The sequence below is a fragment of the Canis aureus genome, chromosome 14, assembly GCF_053574225.1.
Source record: "Canis aureus isolate CA01 chromosome 14, VMU_Caureus_v.1.0, whole genome shotgun sequence".
NCBI lineage: Eukaryota > Metazoa > Chordata > Mammalia > Carnivora > Canidae > Canis > Canis aureus.
Genome location: NC_135624.1, coordinates 16,138,712 through 16,159,009, shown reverse-complemented (window position 1 = coordinate 16,159,009; position 20,298 = coordinate 16,138,712). Strand labels below are relative to the sequence as shown.

The window sequence follows — 20,298 nt, the reverse complement described above, 5'->3', positions numbered from 1 at the left end:
ACCTAATAGCTTCAGAATCTTCTTTTGTAAAAGTGAAATTAGCCCCTTACAAGAATGCCTTAAAGTATGCTGAATAACTATACCTATGTTCATAAGCACAAGCATGATTGCATATCTAAGGATATTTCTGTATATTTTTACTAAATTTACTATTTTGGTTAGAGGATTTAGGGATATATATATGTATATGTGTATATAATATATATATATGTATATAGGTTATGATCTTATGTATACACACTCATACAACACAAGTTAGAAATCCAGAGAATTTAGATGATTTACCTTATGTACCATCTCTACATAGTGAAAAAGACATAACACCGAATAGTTGAAAAGTTTTAGTATATTATAGTCCCAATTGTATTAGCCTCTGAAACTGATTAGATCTTAAAATTGTAACTGGTAGTAACAATGATAAAAAAACAACTAACATTTATTAAACTCTTGTGTGTTCTGATACCTGAAATTTGTTGTAGAACTTAAGCATAGTGATACAATATATAATTGTAAATTTTCTTTCAGCTAAAAATTGGACAACACATGCATTTATATTTATACATTTAATGCAAGATTAAATGCTAGCCTGAAACTAGCATGGTAGCATAAATCAAAGTTTAGGACTAAAAAAATTAGAGGATATTAACCATATTACTTAGTCCAATAATTTTGAAAGGGATAATGCATTAGATTTTAAGTAATTTCAAAATTGAATATGTATCATTTCTTACTACATTTGATTTAATTCCATCATTTCAAATTTGAGAATATTTTGAATCTTACATATACCTAATATGTAAGTCCCTACAAGTGAATTTATCGGTACTTTTGAACATATTTAGTTGTACCACTGCCTTTTTCAGTAAATGGTGGTCAGTATTATTTCTTTTCTTTTAACATATTGTGAAATAAAATATTTTTCACAAAGATTCAGGAGCCACTTACTAGCACATTGTTAAATTTTCTATTATGCCTTTTTAGTGTATAATTCAGAAACATCATCTTATTACAAAAAACCTCCAATCATTGTGTAAATTTATACTACAGAAACGTTTATAATGCAAAATTCTTTTCTCAGAAATTTGTATGGAGTGGTAAATCTTAAATGAAAGTTGGGTAAAGAGACACTGCAAGAATACTACCTAAGTTTTATTCTACTGTCAATATAGTTTCTTGGTCTTTCTTCTCTTCTTCTAAGGAAAATGTGGAAGGAGTGACTGATTAGCCAGCCTTCATGCTAAATATGTTCTGAAGAAGTATTTTATACTGCCAGTGTAGTATGTAGAAGACAGGTGTTAAGTTTTAATGTGCTTAGGCCAGTTACATAGAACCACCATCCAAACAAAATATATCCTCTTAGCACAGTTTAATATTTTTATAATCTCTCTCTCTATTTTAAATTTGGGGATAGAATTGAATATTCCAATTACATCAGTCTTCCCTTCTCCCTTTGGTCCAAAAGTGGGCAACACATACATTATATACACTTTATGCAAGATTAAGTGCTAGCCACAAACTAGCATGGTAGCATAAATCAAAGTTTAGGACTTTAAAAAAATTAGAGGGTAAGAAACATATTACTTATTCCTAGTAATTTTCACCTAAAAATTCAAATTCTATACCTAAATACTTCAAGATACATGAATGAGTCACTTAGAAATGAATAAACAACTTATCCCATGTCTTTTGGGACCAGAACATAGGTCTCCCAATTCCTAGCCATGTGAGAGAAATGCCACAAAATAACACATCATTCTTTAACATTATATTGACCTGTAACAAACTTCCTAGCCAATGACTGATTATCTTTCTTAGTACCCAGGTAAATGAATCTGTCCATAGTGAGATGTGATATATTCTCTAAATCAAACAACCCCCACACATATTAGTTTTAATAATCAAAACAAAACCTAAAGGAATTATTTTACTAGTGTAATTTATTTACTAAGTGTAAAGATAAAGATAGAAGTGAAATTAATTCAAAATAAGAAGGAGGGCAGCCCTGGTGGTGCAGCAGTTTGGTACCGCCTGCAGACCAGGGTGTGATCCTGGAGACCCGGGATGGAGTCCCACGTCGGGCTCCCTGCATGGAGCTTGCTTCTCCCTCTGCCTGTGTCTCTACCTCTCTCTCTCTCTGTGTCTCTCATGAATAAATAAATAAAATCTTAAAAAAAAAATAAGAAGGATTATACATCCAGTATCATGATATCAAACAGACTAGAGAAGAAAGGCATTATTATACACTTGAAAAGTTAAAATGAGGCAAAAGTAACCTCCCCATTAATAAGAATTACTTACTTTCTCAAAATAAATGATTGACTTTTCTCAAAATAATCTGATTTAATCACAGTTTTAAAATGAAGCTACTGACACTTGTAAGATAAATTATTGTCAAAATAAATACTACAAATTTGGAAGATTATGATAATGAACAGAATATTGCATTTATTTTTTATTGTTGTGTTAGAATATAATCTAGGTAGAAAATGAAAGGTAACAGTAAATAATGCTATTGGTCTTCTACTAGAATCCCAAAGAAATATGAAATATTTTTTTCCAATGAAAAAATGTTCTGCTCCTTAATACTAAACATGTCTGTTTTTTTCTTACAAAGATAATAACCGCAAAATTACAGACTGTCTTTATGTAGTAATGAAAGAGAATGAAAAATATTTTTTTTAAATGCACGTATATGAGTTTTGAGTCATGTAGTGAGGAGTCTATTGATTTTCAAATAAGGATCTTCAAGACAGGAGATGTCTTATGACTTTTAAGTTTTATTTATTTATTTTTTTGACTTTTAAGTTTTAGAAGCTCAGTGATAGCGGGAACAGTTAAAGATCATCTTTTCCAAATCTCCAACTGATAGCTGAATTCCCTCTATCCCATTTGTGTGATACGGTCAGTTTCCTAACATTAAACACTGGCACCAATATTAAATCTATTACCTTACTCTTTTTTTTTAAAGATTTCATTTATTTATTCATGAGAGACACAGAGAGAGAGAGAGGCAGAGACACAGGCAGAAGGAGAAGCAGGCTCCACACAGGAAGCCTGATGTGGGACTCGATCCTTGGACCCCGGGATCACGCCTTGAACCGAAGGCAGACGCTCAATCACTGAGCCACCCAGGCATCCCAAATCTATTACTTTCCAATCAATTTTCTCCTAGTAATACCACAGGTTCTCAGGTTACACTAATAAAGATTCTCTAATATAAAAATAAAGTCATATGATACCTGTTTCAGGCACACACACCTATGTTGACATTTGAAAAAAATCAAGTTCTTTATCCATGTATGTGTATATATGGTTAATTTTAATAATAGGCATTGTAATTTAAATTAAATAAGTTCAAATAGATGACTTTGGCTGGTTAAGACAGATGTTACATGAGTTTTCAGAAACATCAATCACTATTTTTTGGTTAAGTTTTAAAATGCATTTTAGAATTCAAATTGATTTTGGAGATAACACTATAATAATTGATCTGAAAAATACTGCAGTGTTATTTCCCTGCAGTGGTTTAAAACTACTTTAACAAAGATTATGGAAACAAAATGTTTTTTTCTAGTGTCCAGGGCTTACAACTAAAAAAAAAAAAAAAAAAAAAAAAAAAAAGTAGATTTGTTTATTGCCATAATATATTTCTTTCTCCAGACTTTTTCCATATTACAAAATACTTCTATTCTACTAAAAAAAATATAAGTCAAACCAAAAAAAGCAATAAAAGTTAACAAAAATGAACAAAAACTGTTTAGCATGTGAAAAGCAGAAGAAAACAAAGAAAATAGATATTTGTGCATATGGCTATCTGTCTTGCATTTAATTAAATTAAAAGTAACTATTAGAACATACATAATTTTATATATTCAAAATAGCTTTATACATGACACTACTTCTACTTGAATATTCATTCTTTTTTTTAAGATTTTATTTATTTATTCATAAGAGGCACAGAGAGAGAGAGAGACAGAGACAGAGACAGAGACACAGGCAGAGGGAGAATCAGGCTCCATGCAGGGAGCCCGATGTGGGACTCTATCCCAGGTCTCCAGGATCAGGCCCTGGGCCGAAGGCGGCGCTAAACCGCTAAGCCACCCGGGCTGCCCTGAATATTCATTCTTTTACCAATTTTTCCTTCCTGATTTACGATTAATAAAGGAAATCACCCTGACAAAATACTTTAATTAAATGAGCTAATATTTTTGTATTAAAATCATAAAAATATCTTAAGTATGTGCTTATTGTTTAACATAGTCTAAAGCTTTTGTGAATTTAAATTTTATATTATATTCCATTCACTCCTTTTTCTCCTCTAAAATGGATAGTCTCCTGGCCTTCCATCTTCTACATCCCTATTACATTGCAATACATTTAAAAATATAGATTTTTTCCTCAATTTAAGTTGAAAAAAAGATATTTAGAAAATAATGATAATAAATCTAGGTTCCCTTAGAACCAGGAAACTATTTAAAACTCTTTGGTCTGAGGTGATGCTTTATGAGCTGGGTATTGTTCCTGACTTCACTCAACCAAATAGTCAAGTCTAAATGTAAAGCACCTTACATAAAACTTTATAAACATAAACACACACACACATATACACACCTGTAGCTTGCTTTCTTTTTCTTTCTTTCTTTCTTTCTTTCTTTCTTTCTTTCTTTCTTTCTTTCTCTTCTTTCTTTCTTCTTTCTTTCTTTCTTTCTTTCTTTCTTTCTTTCTTTCTTTCTTTCTTTCCTCTTTCTTTCTTCTTTCTTTTTTTCTTTTCTTTCTTTCTTCTTTCTTTTTTTCTTTTCTTTCTTTTTTTTCTTTTCTTTCTTCTTTTTTTTAATTATTTATTTATTTATTTATTTATTTATTTATTTATTTATTTACAAGAGACAGAGAGAGGCAGAGACAGGCAGAGGGAGAAGTAGGCTCTGTGCAAGGAGCTGGATTTAGGATTCTATCCCAGACCCAGGATCACACCTGAGTCGAAGGCAGACACTTAATTGCTGAGCCACCCAGGTGTCCCACATATTGTTTTCAACATTATTTATACTTCATTACACATGATAGAATTGAGGGTTTTTCTATTTGTTTGTTTGTTTTTACCTTCTGGAATTTACGTCTTCAATTTTGGCCTTCTGGTTTAAAATTTTCCCATGTATTTTCCTTTTATCTTTATAAAGAATTCCAGATTTGTGTTACAACTACCATGAAATCATCAAGCTTGTCTGTAATAGTTGAAGTCAGATATTATAGCACAGAGGGAAAGTAGAGCTAGAATTCCTATTTATAATTCATGTTTGGATTGGGATTATCCAGAAATATACCTCAAAATATAAAATGCATATTTTATTTAGAATAAGGAAAGCAGGAAAATTCACAAATGGCAGAATGAAATTTAGAGCAATTGAATACTCCAGTAGAACTAAACTCTGGCTTGCCATGGGAATGGAGATGTCGAAGAGAATTATAACAGAAAGTACAACTTGAGAGAGAAGAGTAGTCATTCTTTTGCTGATAAAGAATCCCAGAGCTATCAAGAGACTGAGCTGCCATCTACTCCTAGCTTCTCATTTTAAGAGAAAAGATAGATAAAAAAGCAGATTCTTATCCAAAATCACACAACTAATAATTTCTAAAAATTGGGACTCTTAAATCCAGCTCCAAAGATCATTTCCTTCTTTTTTTAAACATAGTATGTATAGATAATTCATAACTATCTATTCCAGTAAATCATCCAACCCTCTCTCTAGCTTTCTACTTTTGAGGTATTATTAAGAAACAAATCACCATAAAATATTTCAAAACCAATAAAATACCCATGACATGAACTAAGTGGGTAAAATAGCAAGTAAGAATTAGTGAAATGATCGTTTTAAACTATGTAACAAAATTCAGATTTGCTTTTTACCAAATTATGGCATAAACAAACCTAATTTTCTAATGTAACCCCTAGCCTGTAAATCTTATAAAAATCAATATTCCTACATTGTAACTGAAGAAATTAAATATATCCCTTGTAATATTGTTCATGTTGGTTTTTTAAAAGAAAATAATAGATATTTAAATATCTCATTACATCAGGTTGCATAACTTTTTTTTTAATTAATGGAGTTTCAATTAAATAGATTTCCTTTATTTCACTTGAAGTCTTTATTGTTTATCATTCGTAAAGAGTACATAACAACTATAGTTACTCCAATAATTTATAACTAAAAAATAATACTTTTCCTTAATTCAAAACACTCGAAAAATGTTTTTAAAACATTCCAGTTACTTCAGTTCATTTATATTTATCTATTAGGTAAATCCAGTCATATCTATCTTAATACAGTGCACAATGAAATATACCAGCTTCTTATGATATTGGCTTTCAATATTGTATCATCAAAAACACAGCAAGATATTTTAGATAAACTGATAGTTGTAATTCACTTTTATAAATTTTGTAGGCTATAAACTGACATCAATCATAATGTCAAAAGCAATGACTTTGAAAGGAAATCATTATTGGCAGAAATACTAAAATGTATTTTAAGTTTTTCCAATAGCATTTTCTTAAGGGTGTCCTCGTGTTCACTTAGGCTAAATAACCTAAAAAAAAAAATCAGTTTAGGAACCTAGTTCATTAAATTCTTTCCACTTTTTAAATGTCTTGGTACTTTTATTTTTCTAGTTTAATTTTTTCATTAAATTTGATGAATTCAAGTTATATAAAGTGTTAGTATTTTGCTCTCATATAAAAACTCGCATAATATTTAAAAGCATATCCACACATATATACAGGATTCTCCTGACAGAACCCTTAATATCTTTCACAACTGCTTGGTATTTTACTACTTAGTGATTATATTGCTATATTTTCTTTTTTATTTTCTTCTGGGTACCCTACATCAGGCTTAAGAAAGCAGTTTCTGTAACTTGCATAATTCAATGCTAACAAAATTTGTTAACTTGAATTTTATTTTAAAATTGTATATCCTGATACATGTTTTTGTTTGTTTTCTTAACTAGTGAAAAAGGCCATAGATTTTAAATCTAGAGGATTTAAATTGTTTCCAGGGAAAGACAACAGCAACAAGTTTTCTATCTGTGAGTGTACTCCTTTTTTGTTACTTTCTCTAGTGCAAGAGTGAAGTTTGTGGTGTCTGTGTTGTTTGTGTGTGTTTTATAAAAATGTTTGTTTATTTACCAAATTAACTGCATTAATATCTATATAACATGCATGATTATTATTCAATATTTTCTTGTATTTAAATGTGTATTGAGTTAATGGATAATGTGGTAAACCCCCAAGCTGAGGCTGTTTCAGATGTAAAAATACTCTTTGAGTTAGTATGTTGGATAGCATTCTAGTTTTGTAATTCTAGGATGTGAAATTTTTAAAAAATGTGAGTAAAATTAAATTGGTGATTTCTTACAGGAATTTTTGTTCAACATAAATATTTTTTAGGGAAAAATTCTTTTTATAGCAATTTTTCATTTAAGAAAAATATATGTATTCTCAATTTGAATGAACTTACTCATACCCTTTAAGTCAAGTTTTTTGTACATTAATTAGTTAACTATAGAATTAATTTTTGTTTTCTCTTGGAAATCACAAAATGTCTTGAAATACATGTATTTATGTGCTGATCAGTACACAATTTTGCTTAAGATTCAAGGATTTGTAGATTGCTGAGGTTCATCCTTGAATCTCATATTAAGAATCACTGAATTACAGTATTAATATTTATTGTGGTAAACAAACATACAATTTTTAGGCAAGCTATGCATTTTTGTATTTATGTTATAAATCAATAGCAGATTGTAGAAATTTTCTACCTGTCATTCATATATATATGTATGTATATGTATATATATGAAATATACATACATAATAAAATACATTTTATATATATGTTTTATATATATATATAAGAAATTTGGAAAGAAACCACTCATCACAGAACATTTGACTTTCTAAAATGACATTGATTGTAAATAAGTTTAAGTATTATAAATAACATATTTTAACAGAAATATATTTTGAGCATTATTATTTTTATTCAATTCCAAATAATCTGATGAAATGAGTTTATAGGTATTTCTTTAACAAATATTATTTGTTATGGTTATATCAGAAAATATTTTATCTTCGTATCTATTGACTTGTATATACAGTAGTAAATGTCAGAAATTGAACAATTAAATCAATTATCAAAAAACACCAGGGCCTATATGTTATCTAACATTTTAAAGTATCATAATTTTAAAATGTGATTTTACATTTTGTTAGATCCGAGAATACTAAGCCAAAAATAACAGATATCAGTAGTAAATCATTGATCAAATTAGATTGCCTTTGTACAACACTAAACAGTTCATTTCAAAGTATTTAGCTATATAAGTATGATTTCTTGTTATTTTGAGGGGTTAAAACATATCCATGTTTAAAAGAAATAGTGTTATGGTAATATTTTCATAAATAAATCATTTGCTATATTTTGGAAAGATATTCTTCCTATAAAAGAAAATATAAAGAGAAAAAAATTGTCAAACGAATATCCTGACATACCAAATTTCATCATGTCAATATGAAAAAGAAGTTATATCTTCGCAGGCTTGAATATTAGGTTTACTACCTTTTTTCTAATATTTTTTTCTGGCCAATATATTTATTTTGGAACTCTAAATAGAATTATAAACTATACTGTTTTCACCCTTTCCTCATTTTGGCTATACAGATATTATTTTATATGCTGCATGCTTTGAGTTTTCAGATGCCCTGGAAAATTCAGGCTATACTAAAAAAGCTAAGATTTATCAAAGCATTAGAATCTATGTAACTCTTTATATTTTATATATTGCCTTAGTGTACATAGTTATTATTTTTATAGTTCTTGTACAGGGGTTATGAGTTTACAAAAAAGGAATTTAGACATGATAGTGTATCTGGTAGGCAAAAAAACTAATTCTTTTAAAAATATTTTATAAAGGATATTTGGGTTAAAATTGTCAGAAGAAAAGTTAATGAGGCAAAAAAAAAGTTAAACATGAAGCAAAAATGTTAACTTACTTCGTAATTTTATTTATTTATTTATTTATTTTTATTTAATTGATGTTTGATTTACCAAGATATAGTATGACACCCAGTGCTTATCCAGTCAAGTGCCTTCCTCAGTGCACTGTCACCCAGTCACCCCATCCCCCCCACCTACCCTTCATAATTTTAAAACATAATTTGTATTTAACCATTTGTATTTTACCATTACAATTTATGTAATAGATAAAATATATTCTTTTACTTTTTTATTTTTTAATATAAACAATCACAAATAAAACAAATTATGTATTGCCAATTTCTTATACTCAAAATAACAAATCAGCGTGATATTAAATTTCACTTCACTACATTTTTTTCAAAAGATTTTTATTTATTTATTCATGAGAGACACAGAGAAAGAGAAGGAGAGACACAGGCAGAGGGAGAGGCAGGCTCCATGCAGGGAGCCTGATATGGGACTCGATCCTGGGTCTCCAGGATCACGCCCTGGGCCGAAGGCAGGCCCTAAACCACCGAGCCACCCAGGGATCCATCAAATATTTTATAATTAATTTCAAAACTTCATTCTTTGTGGTTGTTTACAGAAAATGATTATATATATTTTTAATTTTTATCAATATTACTTACCTATTAACAAGTAAATATTCAGGTCTTCATCTCTCTGACATCATTTACTCAACACAGGGCCAAATAATTTAGAAGGATATAATTTTACCTTATATAAACCTTTCAAATGGAAAAAAAAAAATGCTTGTGTTTTTTGAAAAACACAGTTAATTCTGTTACAGGAACCGCCAGAAGTGAGCATAAGCGAGGGGGACATGAACTATACACGTTGCCAATATGTCTTCCCACAGCAGCACTTCTAAAGTTTAACTAGGAAACAAATTAATAAGAGATTCAGGAAAAGCGACAGCAGTGTTCGTGGGGAGCATTTGGTCGTTTAAATGTTACTTTAGTCTTTTTCTAGCTTTAATACCTGACCTCTAAAGGCCTCTATCCATCCCTTGTTGTTTTTCATCAAAAAGTGTAGATTTGTCAATAAACGGGAAAAATATTTTTTGAGTTTTAAAAATAAAAGCTTTTTTAAATTTTAAAATGTTGAACTTAGAAACCTGTGATCTTCCCAACTTTTCTACTAGGGTCTTCTAGAATATTAAGGTGGAATTATGAAGAAACTATGAGCTTCCCATAATGTATTTTTAAATTTTATTTTATCTTCAAATCCATACTTTCATTCATTTCATGTTATTCATTTATTCTATAATTCTATTTGAGCTACTTCTTCAACATTAAGAAGGTAAAATAGTGAATAAAATATAGTTTCAGCTGGCAAGGATCCACATTTTATTGAGAAGCTCAATTAAGAGGCAATTCTTTATAGAATATATATAGAATATATAGAATTCTTTTATAGAATATATAAAATAGCACTCTGTCAACATCCATGGTGTATGAGCTCAGAACAAGATCCAAAACACTGTATTTCATAAGACGGAATAAAAATGTTAAATCTGAGTCTAAGAAAGGCGACAATGTACCCGGCTGGGTGAGGTAATATGGAGGTGACTTTTATCCAGAATCTACTTGCTTTTATTTTTGAAGTAAATTATGTCCCATATAAACTCAGAAGCCTCAGAAAATGTGGTTATTCCCTTAAGATTGTCATTAGGGTTAAATGAGTTGATATATATAAAAGATGTAGAATATTTCCTGACACATAATTATTATATCTTTATGTTGACTAAGTTTATAAAGTTTTCAAGCTAGAATATGTAAAAATATGGTAAATTAATTAAGATTCCTGTAGCATATTTATAAACCCATATAAACCCACAACTTCAGTGTGCTAATAAATTATAATTCATTTGTTTTTTTTTAATTCTGTAAAATTTACCCTCCCCTCCCCTATTATATCAACTTCTTTGTGGAGCAAAGAACTCATGTTGCATTAGTGAAAATAATGGACATAATAAACATCCTTAAAGATCAGAACAAAAAGAGTATTCCCAATAGTGATGCTCTTTTCAAGGAGCAGCACCCTGTCCATGTAATTAAACTCTTAAAGAATACTCATGTTCTTACCCCTCAGAAAATTACTATTCAATTTTTTAAAAAGTGAAAGTGTTAAATCTGTCAAATTGCTTAAATGGCATTATGTAGTGAAAGCAGCTATTGAATGAATACTACTAACTTCATTTAAAATTCTTGGTATCACTTGCTATGAGCAGTTTTAAATATTTTCATATTTCAGAGAAATAAGATATTATGCATTTTGTTCTTTATTTTTTAATTTTAAATGTGTTTAAAGAATATTAAATACATGTATCATGCAGAAGCTTTCCCCTTATCTGTACATTTTAAATTGGAAAGTCTTTCCCTTATTGCAGATATCCAAAAATAGTGGTTTAAAGGACACTTCCAAATTGACAAAAAATAATTTGACAATTAAAATCATAAGAAATATAATTAATTAAGTGAAAATGATAAAAACTATGGATATGCTCTGCATTTTAAGATAAAACATTTGGTAAAGAAGTGTTGAATTTTAATTTGTGATGTCATTTTGGTTTGCTGAGCTGTCTGGACAGGATGGAGGGATTAGCATTTAAAAGTAGAATTTTTTAAATCAACTGGCCAACCTAGACTAAGACATTAACAGTATGACTTTGAAAACATTTTTAACCTCTTCATGCCTTAGTTTCCTCATGTACAGTAAGTATCTAATAATAGAAGCTCCCTTTAGATTTTTATGAAGTTGAAATGTGTAAAGGATATAGAATAGTTCCAGACACATAGTTCCATGTTAAGCATTAGCTATTGTTAAAATTCATGTTAACCACAGGGTTGCTGCTTGAGATAATAATGATAATAAAATGGAAGAAAAAAAAAAAAAAAAGAAAAAAAAAGGAAAAAAAATAAAATAAAATGGAAGAAAATGAATTTTTGTATTATTTTTATTTTCTAATGTATTCACAGATCAGTTTTACATTAACCTGTAATCTGTGTTGTAGATTGTAAAATAATATGCTAGGTAAGCTCAGGTCATGCCACTTCTTTATCTCCACTCCATGTCAAAAAAACACATTTAGGTAACATAAACTATGACATTTTCAAAAGCCATTTAAAGATAGGAAATAGAGTGTTTCCCATAGGCAGTACTTGATTCATTGAAAACTACATCCAAGGTATTGTTGTTAATTAAATGACTATGGAATAGTCACTGAGAAGTTATTAACTCAATCTAGGCATTATGGATATATTAAAATAATTATGTTTTCCCTAATCTTTATAAAGTATATAGTCTCTTTGGATATGTGACCAAGGAATGTGAAACTACTAATTTATGATATTATAAGAATTTTAAAACTGAACATAAAATTTCTCATGTTACGTAACATGACATATTAGAATTATCTGGAAAAGTTAGAGATTGTGTTTTGCAAAAAGTGGGACTTGAACTGAATCTTTAAAATTAGAATTTTGATAGCTAAGTAGGAAAAAAAGGAAAACTTAGAGATATGGGGAAAGTACAAATAAGGCAGGGGTGAGCATGGCTGGCTGGTAAAACTACAGAACAATGAAGAACCCACTGAGCTTGAGTTATGGACTAGTGGGAAGTACAACTGATATGGTAGAAATCTGGAATCATAGGATATTTTTACATTAATCAAAACTGTGTTTGAGAAAATTTAACCTTCCTTTTAGTATTCAAGATGGTTTGGAGATAAATAATAATGGAGTGTATAAAAGCATCAGTGATTACATTGGATCTGAGCATGCACATGAGATAACAGTAGGGATTTCAGTGGGATTATCTAGTAGTAGATCATTGAAGGGGCAGGAATAGAGCTTGGAAAAAAAATGATAAAACAGTATATTGGAACTTATTAGCAAAGAGGTAATTTCTTCAAGCCATGAGGGTAATATAAAATCGAGACAACTGTGGGTCACTGCCTTTGAATTTGTCCACTATAAAGTAAGAGAGCAGTCAAAAGCAAAGAGAAGGATACAAAACAAAACAAAACCAACAACCCCAGAAAGTTAAAGAGGAATGAAATAGCAAGTCATCAGACCAAGAAGAGTAAAACTATCATATATTTTGCAGGGATTGGTGAATATTTAATAAAGTTGTCAATGAGAATATTGATTAGGGATATTTAAGAAAGTGATTTTTATAGAATGAAAGGAATAAATATAAAATTTCATATCTGATTGAAAATATGACAATTTTCCAAGAACTGTGACGGGCATTATCTGATAGTTATCTTGTTATCCAATAAATCAATTTGAACATATTGATCAACCTGAATTAAACAATGCAGAGATCCAGCAGTTCTCAACATTGACTTTATATTAGAATCACCTTAAGAATTCCTGAAAAACATGCTTGCTTTGGAGCACATATACTAAAATTGGAATGATATTGAAAAGATTAGCATGGCCCCTGTGCAAAGATGACACACAAATTCGTGAAGAGATCCTGAAAAACAAAATAAGCAAAAAACTGATACCCAGGGTCCTGCCCTAGACTAATTGTGTTAGAATATCTAGAGGTGGAAATAAGTATCTTCATTCTTTAATGAAAGTTCCATCAGTCACTCAGATTCACAGTGTAGGCTGAGAAGCATTACAAGGTTCAGATTTCTTTTCTCTGTGGAATCTCCACTCGGGTACTATTCTTTTCTCAAAAAGCAGATAAGTTGATGAAGCAAAATAGCAATTATTCTTTAGTTCATTAAAAGATTGAATTTATGAAATAATATCACTCACATATATCAGAACTATCAGGTTTAAAAATATTTCTATTAAGATATCTGCCTTGGGGATTTAGTTACTCACTGTGATCACATTCATTGAAAATATTAATGTCTTTCATTAATTGAGTGTTCTGAAGAAAATGCTGAAAATGTGTACAATGGCTAGTAAAACATAATCATGTATATTGCTAGAGGGGAAAGCCATTGCTTTGGTTTTCAGCATTATATCATAATTCAGTGACATGTTTAGTAATTAGAACTATAGTTTTACTTAACATTGGCAGAAAAAAAAAAAAAAAAAAAAAAAAAAAAAAAAAAAAAAAAAAACATTGGCAGAGCATACTGCTTTATTATATGCCAAATAAGAAGTGCTAATAATCTTAAACTTTTCCCATAGGGTCTTAATTTTCTTTGGAACTTTAAAAATAATAGGCACCCAAATGACACTGTCATAGCTGATAGTGACTTCTTTACTGCCAATACTTAATGGAAACTCTGGCACTGATACCCTGGGAATGAATTTCCAGAGATTTCACAATTTGGTAGTAATTAAAATAAAGTGTTAGCTGTTAATTTGTTAATATTCAGAATAGCATGTCATTGAGGATGAACATCAAACTTACAGGTCCACTAATAGAAAAAATGCTTTCTCTTTATTACTGGGCTATAAAAATTATTTAATCTTTCTACATCTAAACTATAGTGATTATAAAAATAAGAATATATTCTATGTAAATTATTCAATTAATTTTTCTTGATTTTCTAACCATGTTTTGATTCTTTCTTTCTTTTTTTTTTCTGTTGTTACAGTAAATGAGGGAGGTATTAAAACAGCTTCCAATTTATGCCCAGATCCAGGAGAACCAGAAAATGGGAAGAGAGTTGGATCGGATTTTAGGTAACAATTTGTATTATTTATCTCATTACTTTGTCAATGTTTAATTTAAAATTTAAAAATAACTAATAATATGAAAATAAAGACGAAGTCATTTAAAACAATGGCAGTTAGATTTTATTTATTTGTTACTGTTAATATTTCAGTGCTTTGAAGTGTTTAGATAACATATCTACTTTATTACAATACTTTTCTGGAATTTAAACAATTTCTTGTCATATCTTAAGTGAAAAATCATGGTCTTTGGATTTGAAAGACATGAGTTAGAATTCAAATTCTTCTTAATAGTTGTCTGATCTTCAATAAGTAACTGAATCCTCTCTGCCTGAGTTTCCTATTTTGTAATGTAAATCAAATTTAGCACATATAATGGTGAGTTTCAAATGAGGTACTGCCTGTGAAACCTTCCTGCAAATGCTCTATAAACATTTTATAAGTATTTTTCAGAAGTAACATAACTGAGTATGTTGTATCTTCATCTTAAAATTAGCTTTTATTTTATTAATTCAAAATTAAGTTTACTAACAACCAAGAAATGCACATAGTATATGTGGTAGGCAGTAATTTGCATAATGATATTTTAAAGCCTTGAAATTTTAGTAGACTTGTATAGTCTACTAAAATTTTAGTAACATTCTGTAAATAAATGATACCAAGAATCTTATAAAATATTAAAGTTTAACATTCAAAACTCCTTGCTTTTAGAAAGTGTCCATGATACATAAATGTTTAATACAATTATTGATGATGATTATACTTACACTTAACACACATTTACTATTTTTACTTCTTTATATAAAATTATTTCTATGAAAGACTAAAGAATATCCCTGTGCATGGGGGAAATAGCTCTTAGAACAGTGACCTATGGATATTTTTTCCCCATGGATCGTTCAAGAGGACTTAAAGTTACACTTTCATACACATGGGGAGGAAGAAAAAATAGTATAATTTCAACATAAATATAATTGGAATTTTCCACAAAAAATTACAGAACTTTATTCAACCAGCCCCATAATTAATATACATGATAATATTTGAAGAAAAACACTAGAAATTTAAAAGACCAGAGATCTAGTCAAACTCTGATCTTAATTGACTTCATTAAAAATCAACTAAAGCTTTCAGCCTCAATAATTAGAAGTAATATTTTGTAGACTACAAAGTGATAAGCAATTTACCATGTGTTTTCTACATGTCTTTTTCATTTATTATAAAATCTTATATGGCATTTATTCTTTTATCCCCACTTTACAAATGAGAAAAATAAAGCTGTGTTTACCCAGGTAATGATTTGATGGAATTGAAATTTGAATTTATTACTTCCTGATTCCAAAATCTGAACATTTAATCACTATATTACATTATGTTTTGAAGTCGAGCAAACTTCATTTAAATCCCATTCTTTTTTTTCTTAAATCCCATTCTTGCCATAAACTACTTGTCTTCTCCAAGACTTTACTTCCTAAGATCTAAAAATGAGAATAATACTTATTTCATAGGGTTAAGGAAATTACATGAAATGATGTATGCATGTAGTAATTATATAGCTTGAGACAAAAGAAATATATAGTTGGGTTTAGTGCCGCGTGCAGCCCGGGGTGTGATCCTGGAGACCCGGGATCGAGTCCCACGTTGGGCTCCCTGCATGGAGTCTGCTTCTCTCTCTGCCTGGGTCTCTGCCTCTCTTTCGCTTTCTCTGAATAAATAAATAAATAAATCTTTAAAAAAAAAGGAAGTATATAGTTAATGCTAGTGGCTATTAGAGTATTATATATTTACAGAATAATTATTATTAGCATGAAGTTTTGGTCCCACTTTTTTTTTTAAGATTTTATTTATTTATTCGTGAGAGAGAGAGAGGGAGAGTCAGAGACCCAGGCAGAGGGAGAAACAGACTCCATGCAGGGAGCCTGATGTGGAACTTGATCCTGGGATTCCAGGATCATGCCATGGGCTGAAGGCAGGTGCTGAATCACTGAGTCACCCAGGAGTCCCCATGGTCCCACTTTTTATAGAAATATATGGCTGTATTGGAAATAGACAATATAGTAAGTTAAATTGCCTTCAGATGTAGTGGATTCCATTTATAAGGTTATTTTGTAATCATATTTCAATCATCATGACACATGTTAGGCATGAAGTGCTCACAGTCAGGGGAGCCTGGATGGCTTAGTCGGTTAAGCATCCAAATCTTAATTTAGGCTCAGGTCATGATCTCAGGGTCAGTTCCATGTCAGGCTCCACACTCAGGGGGGCAATCTGCTTGAGATTCTCTCCTCCTCTGCCCCTCCCTATCCCCTTTCCCTCTCTCTCTCTCTCTCTCTTTTTCAAATAAATAAATCTTTCTTAAAAAAAGAAGCTCACAAACTAAAATATAATATATTCATTATAAGTTAAGAATATACATTGTGTGAAATGTTACAGATGCACAGAGGAAGTAAGGCATTGTGGGAGGCTAGGAGATAAGGGTGATAGGAAGTTAACATTGAGCTAGATCTTAGAGGATGATTAGAATGTGATATAGAAAGAAGAAATATCCAGTGAACATTTATGTATTCATTATCTGCATACATTATTTGCCTATTATGTACCTGGTCCTATATAGGAACAAATAAAACACACAAGCAGACATAGTACATGCCTTCCATAGTTCTTGGAATTTAATGGCAGAAAAGACAATAATAGTTAAGTAGTACATGCAGTTGTAATAAAAAATTTAGAACAGTTCTGTGAAATAAAAAATATAATAATAATAATAATAATAATAATAATAATAATAATAATAACTTCCGTAAGAGAGAATTAAAATGTCAGGATGGGAACCACCCATGTTAAGAAGGCCCCACTCTCATTGATACCAGAATTTTATGCATCCAGACTATAAGGAAGGAAGAGCCCCACATTGAGGAAGAGCTTGATGAGCTATTCCAGGAAAATAAAGATCAGTGTGTCTAAATTAATGTAGGGATGCCTGAGGGGCTCAGCGGTTGAGTGTCTGCCTTCGATCAGGGTGTGATCCTGGAGTCCTGGGATCGAGTACCACATCGGGCTCCCTCCATGGAGCCTGCTTCTCCCTCTGCCTATGTCTCTGCCTCTCTCTGTGTATCTCTCATAAATAAGTAAATAAATAAATAAATAAATAAATAAATAAATAAATAAATAAAATATTTTTAAAAAATTATACAATGCAAGTGGGAAGAAGTATAGCATGAAGTTGAGGAGATAAGGAAAAATCAGATCTCTTCTGGTGAAGAAGCAAATTGGCAGCCATTCAGCCTAATCTGAAATGAAGATTTGTTTTGTTTTAAGCTCACAGTGTTTTTAAAAGATGGGAATCAACTTTTAAAAATGAAGAAATTACACACACACACATGCACACTCACAAAAGATTTTTGTATTTCCTTGTTAGATTTAACAACTGAATCTAATGTACCTTCACAGAAATATCCACTGGAACCAATTAATGTTGTTCCTATTAGGCTGAGCAAGATTTCTCTGGTCCCCCATGTTTACTCCTAGGCTACTTTAATTCACCTGCATATAATAGGAAGCTACAAAGACTTGTAAGAGAGTGATATGATCTCATTTATATTTTTAGTAGATCATGCTGTATATTTTAGATATATGGATTGGAGAAAATAGCAGTTTTAGTTAGAAGATGCCTGGAGCAGTCTGAATATAAGATGGTGGAGGCTTGAGCTATGGTGATGTCAGTGAACTAGACAAATTCAAGATATCTTTTAAAGATACGATTTCAGTATCTAATGATAGTTTGATGTGAAAAGTAAGAAAACTAAGATAATACCTAATTTTCTGGGCATAAACATCATGAGAATGGAGTAAATGATAATATTTAAGTGTGAAGGTGCCTGGATGGTTCAGTCACTTAAGCATCTGCCTTAAACTTAGATCATGATCCCAGGGCTCTAGGATCAAGTGCCATGTTGACTTCCTGTTCAGTGGGAAGTCTGCTTCTCCTCCTTCTCCCCTTCCTCTGTTCATGCTCTCACACACACACTCTCTCTCAAATAAATAAATAAAATATTAAAAGTATATTTAAGTAAGTGTAGAAGCCCAGAAGTTTGAGGAGAAAAATGAAGAGTTCAGTTCTGAGATTTTAAACTTTAAATGACTTACAGATTTCCACACAGGTATGTTAAGTTTATAGTTGAACATAATTGAAATTCAGAGATAGTTAGGGACCATCAGCATGTAGATGTTATGAAGAATATTAAAGCAACATGATAGATGACATCATTTAGACTTTATAGAAAGATGAGAGAATCTATGACATAGTTGCAGAGCTATTTGATGATATGATGAGATACAAGGAGCTATCAAATCATCTCATGAGTGGTGAGAGGAATAAGAGTGAATCAAAAGGAGGATCTTCTTATAAAGAGGTTGACGAATGTTGAATGCTATTGAAAAACTGAGAATGAGAGGACAGAAGACTGTCTCTTAAATTTGGCAGCATGAAGATTATAGACAAGAGTAATTTCATTGGAATGACAGAGGTTGAAAAAATTGAAATAGCATGAAGAGACACTTCAGATAGGTAGTAGCTCTGAATCATCAAATTGCATAAAGCAGAAGAATAATGGGGGCAGTTCTATAATCATTGTTTCCTTTCATCAATGTCTGGTAGTTTTTAATATATAGGTTTTCCACATCCTTAGTTTCTAGCTATTTTTGATGCAATTGTAAATGGAATTGTTTACCCTATTTTTCTTTCTGATAGTTTGTTATTAGTGTATCCTGCAAAATTACTGAATTTGTTTGCTAGTCTAACAGCTTGTTAATGGCATATTTAGGATTTTCTATATATGATTTTATGCCATCTGCAAATAGTGACAGTTTTATTCTTCCTTTCAATTTGTATGATTATATATATATATAGCCTTACTGCTCTGACTAGGACTTCTAATACTACAATAAATAAAAGTGGCAAGAGTGAGCATTCTTGCCTTATTCTTGATCCTAGAGGAAACACTTTCAACTCTTCATTGTTGCCTTTTTTTTTTAAATTTATTTTTTATTTTTTATTTTTTATTTATGATAGTCACAGAGAGAGAGAGAGAGAGAGGCAGAGACACAGGCAGAGGGAGAAGCAGGCTCCATGCACCGGGAGCCCGATGTGGGATTCAATCTCGGGTCTCCAGGATCGCGCCCTGGGCCAAAGGCAGGCGCCAAACTGCTGCGCCACCCAGGGATCCCCTCAACTCTTCATTGTTGAGTGTGATGTTAGTTTGGGGCATGTCACATATGGCTTTTGTTAGATTGAGGTATGCTTCCTCTATATCTGCTTTGTTGAGAGTTTTTATCAAGGTGGTGTTCACAGCCTATGTTCCCTGAGAGGAGTTCCACAGGCCAACAGATATGGGCCGGACCTGGGGCTCTTCCCTCAGGACATAGCTCCAGAAAAGGTAAAGAGGTGTCCTTCATAGAAAGACTAAGGGGTGTGCTTCAGTCTACTGTGCAGTGCCTAGGGGTTGTAGCCTGCCAAGAAATGTCTCTCTGATTTCCACAGTCCTGTGGACCCAGTAATGAAACCATCCCCCACCCACCCACCAGAGTCAGGAGATCAAGCAGTGTACCCTTGG

General features: G+C 31.0%; 1 protein-coding gene and 1 non-coding gene across 2 annotated transcripts in view; both read left to right on the top strand.

Annotated features, from left to right (window-relative positions):
- The window catches only part of CSMD3 (CUB and Sushi multiple domains 3), a 1,166,404-nt gene that overhangs the window by 474,507 nt on the left and 671,599 nt on the right, over positions 1–20,298 (top strand). The window contains exons 8-9 of the mRNA XM_077847015.1: positions 7,006–7,083; positions 14,608–14,695. Of these exons, the coding sequence (XP_077703141.1) occupies positions 7,006–7,083; positions 14,608–14,695 (166 nt within the window). The remainder of the gene's footprint in view (positions 1–7,005; positions 7,084–14,607; positions 14,696–20,298) is intronic.
- LOC144283878 (U6 spliceosomal RNA) lies at positions 13,424–13,529 on the top strand. The gene has a single exon (XR_013352384.1). It is a non-coding gene; the product is annotated as a U6 spliceosomal RNA (small nuclear RNA).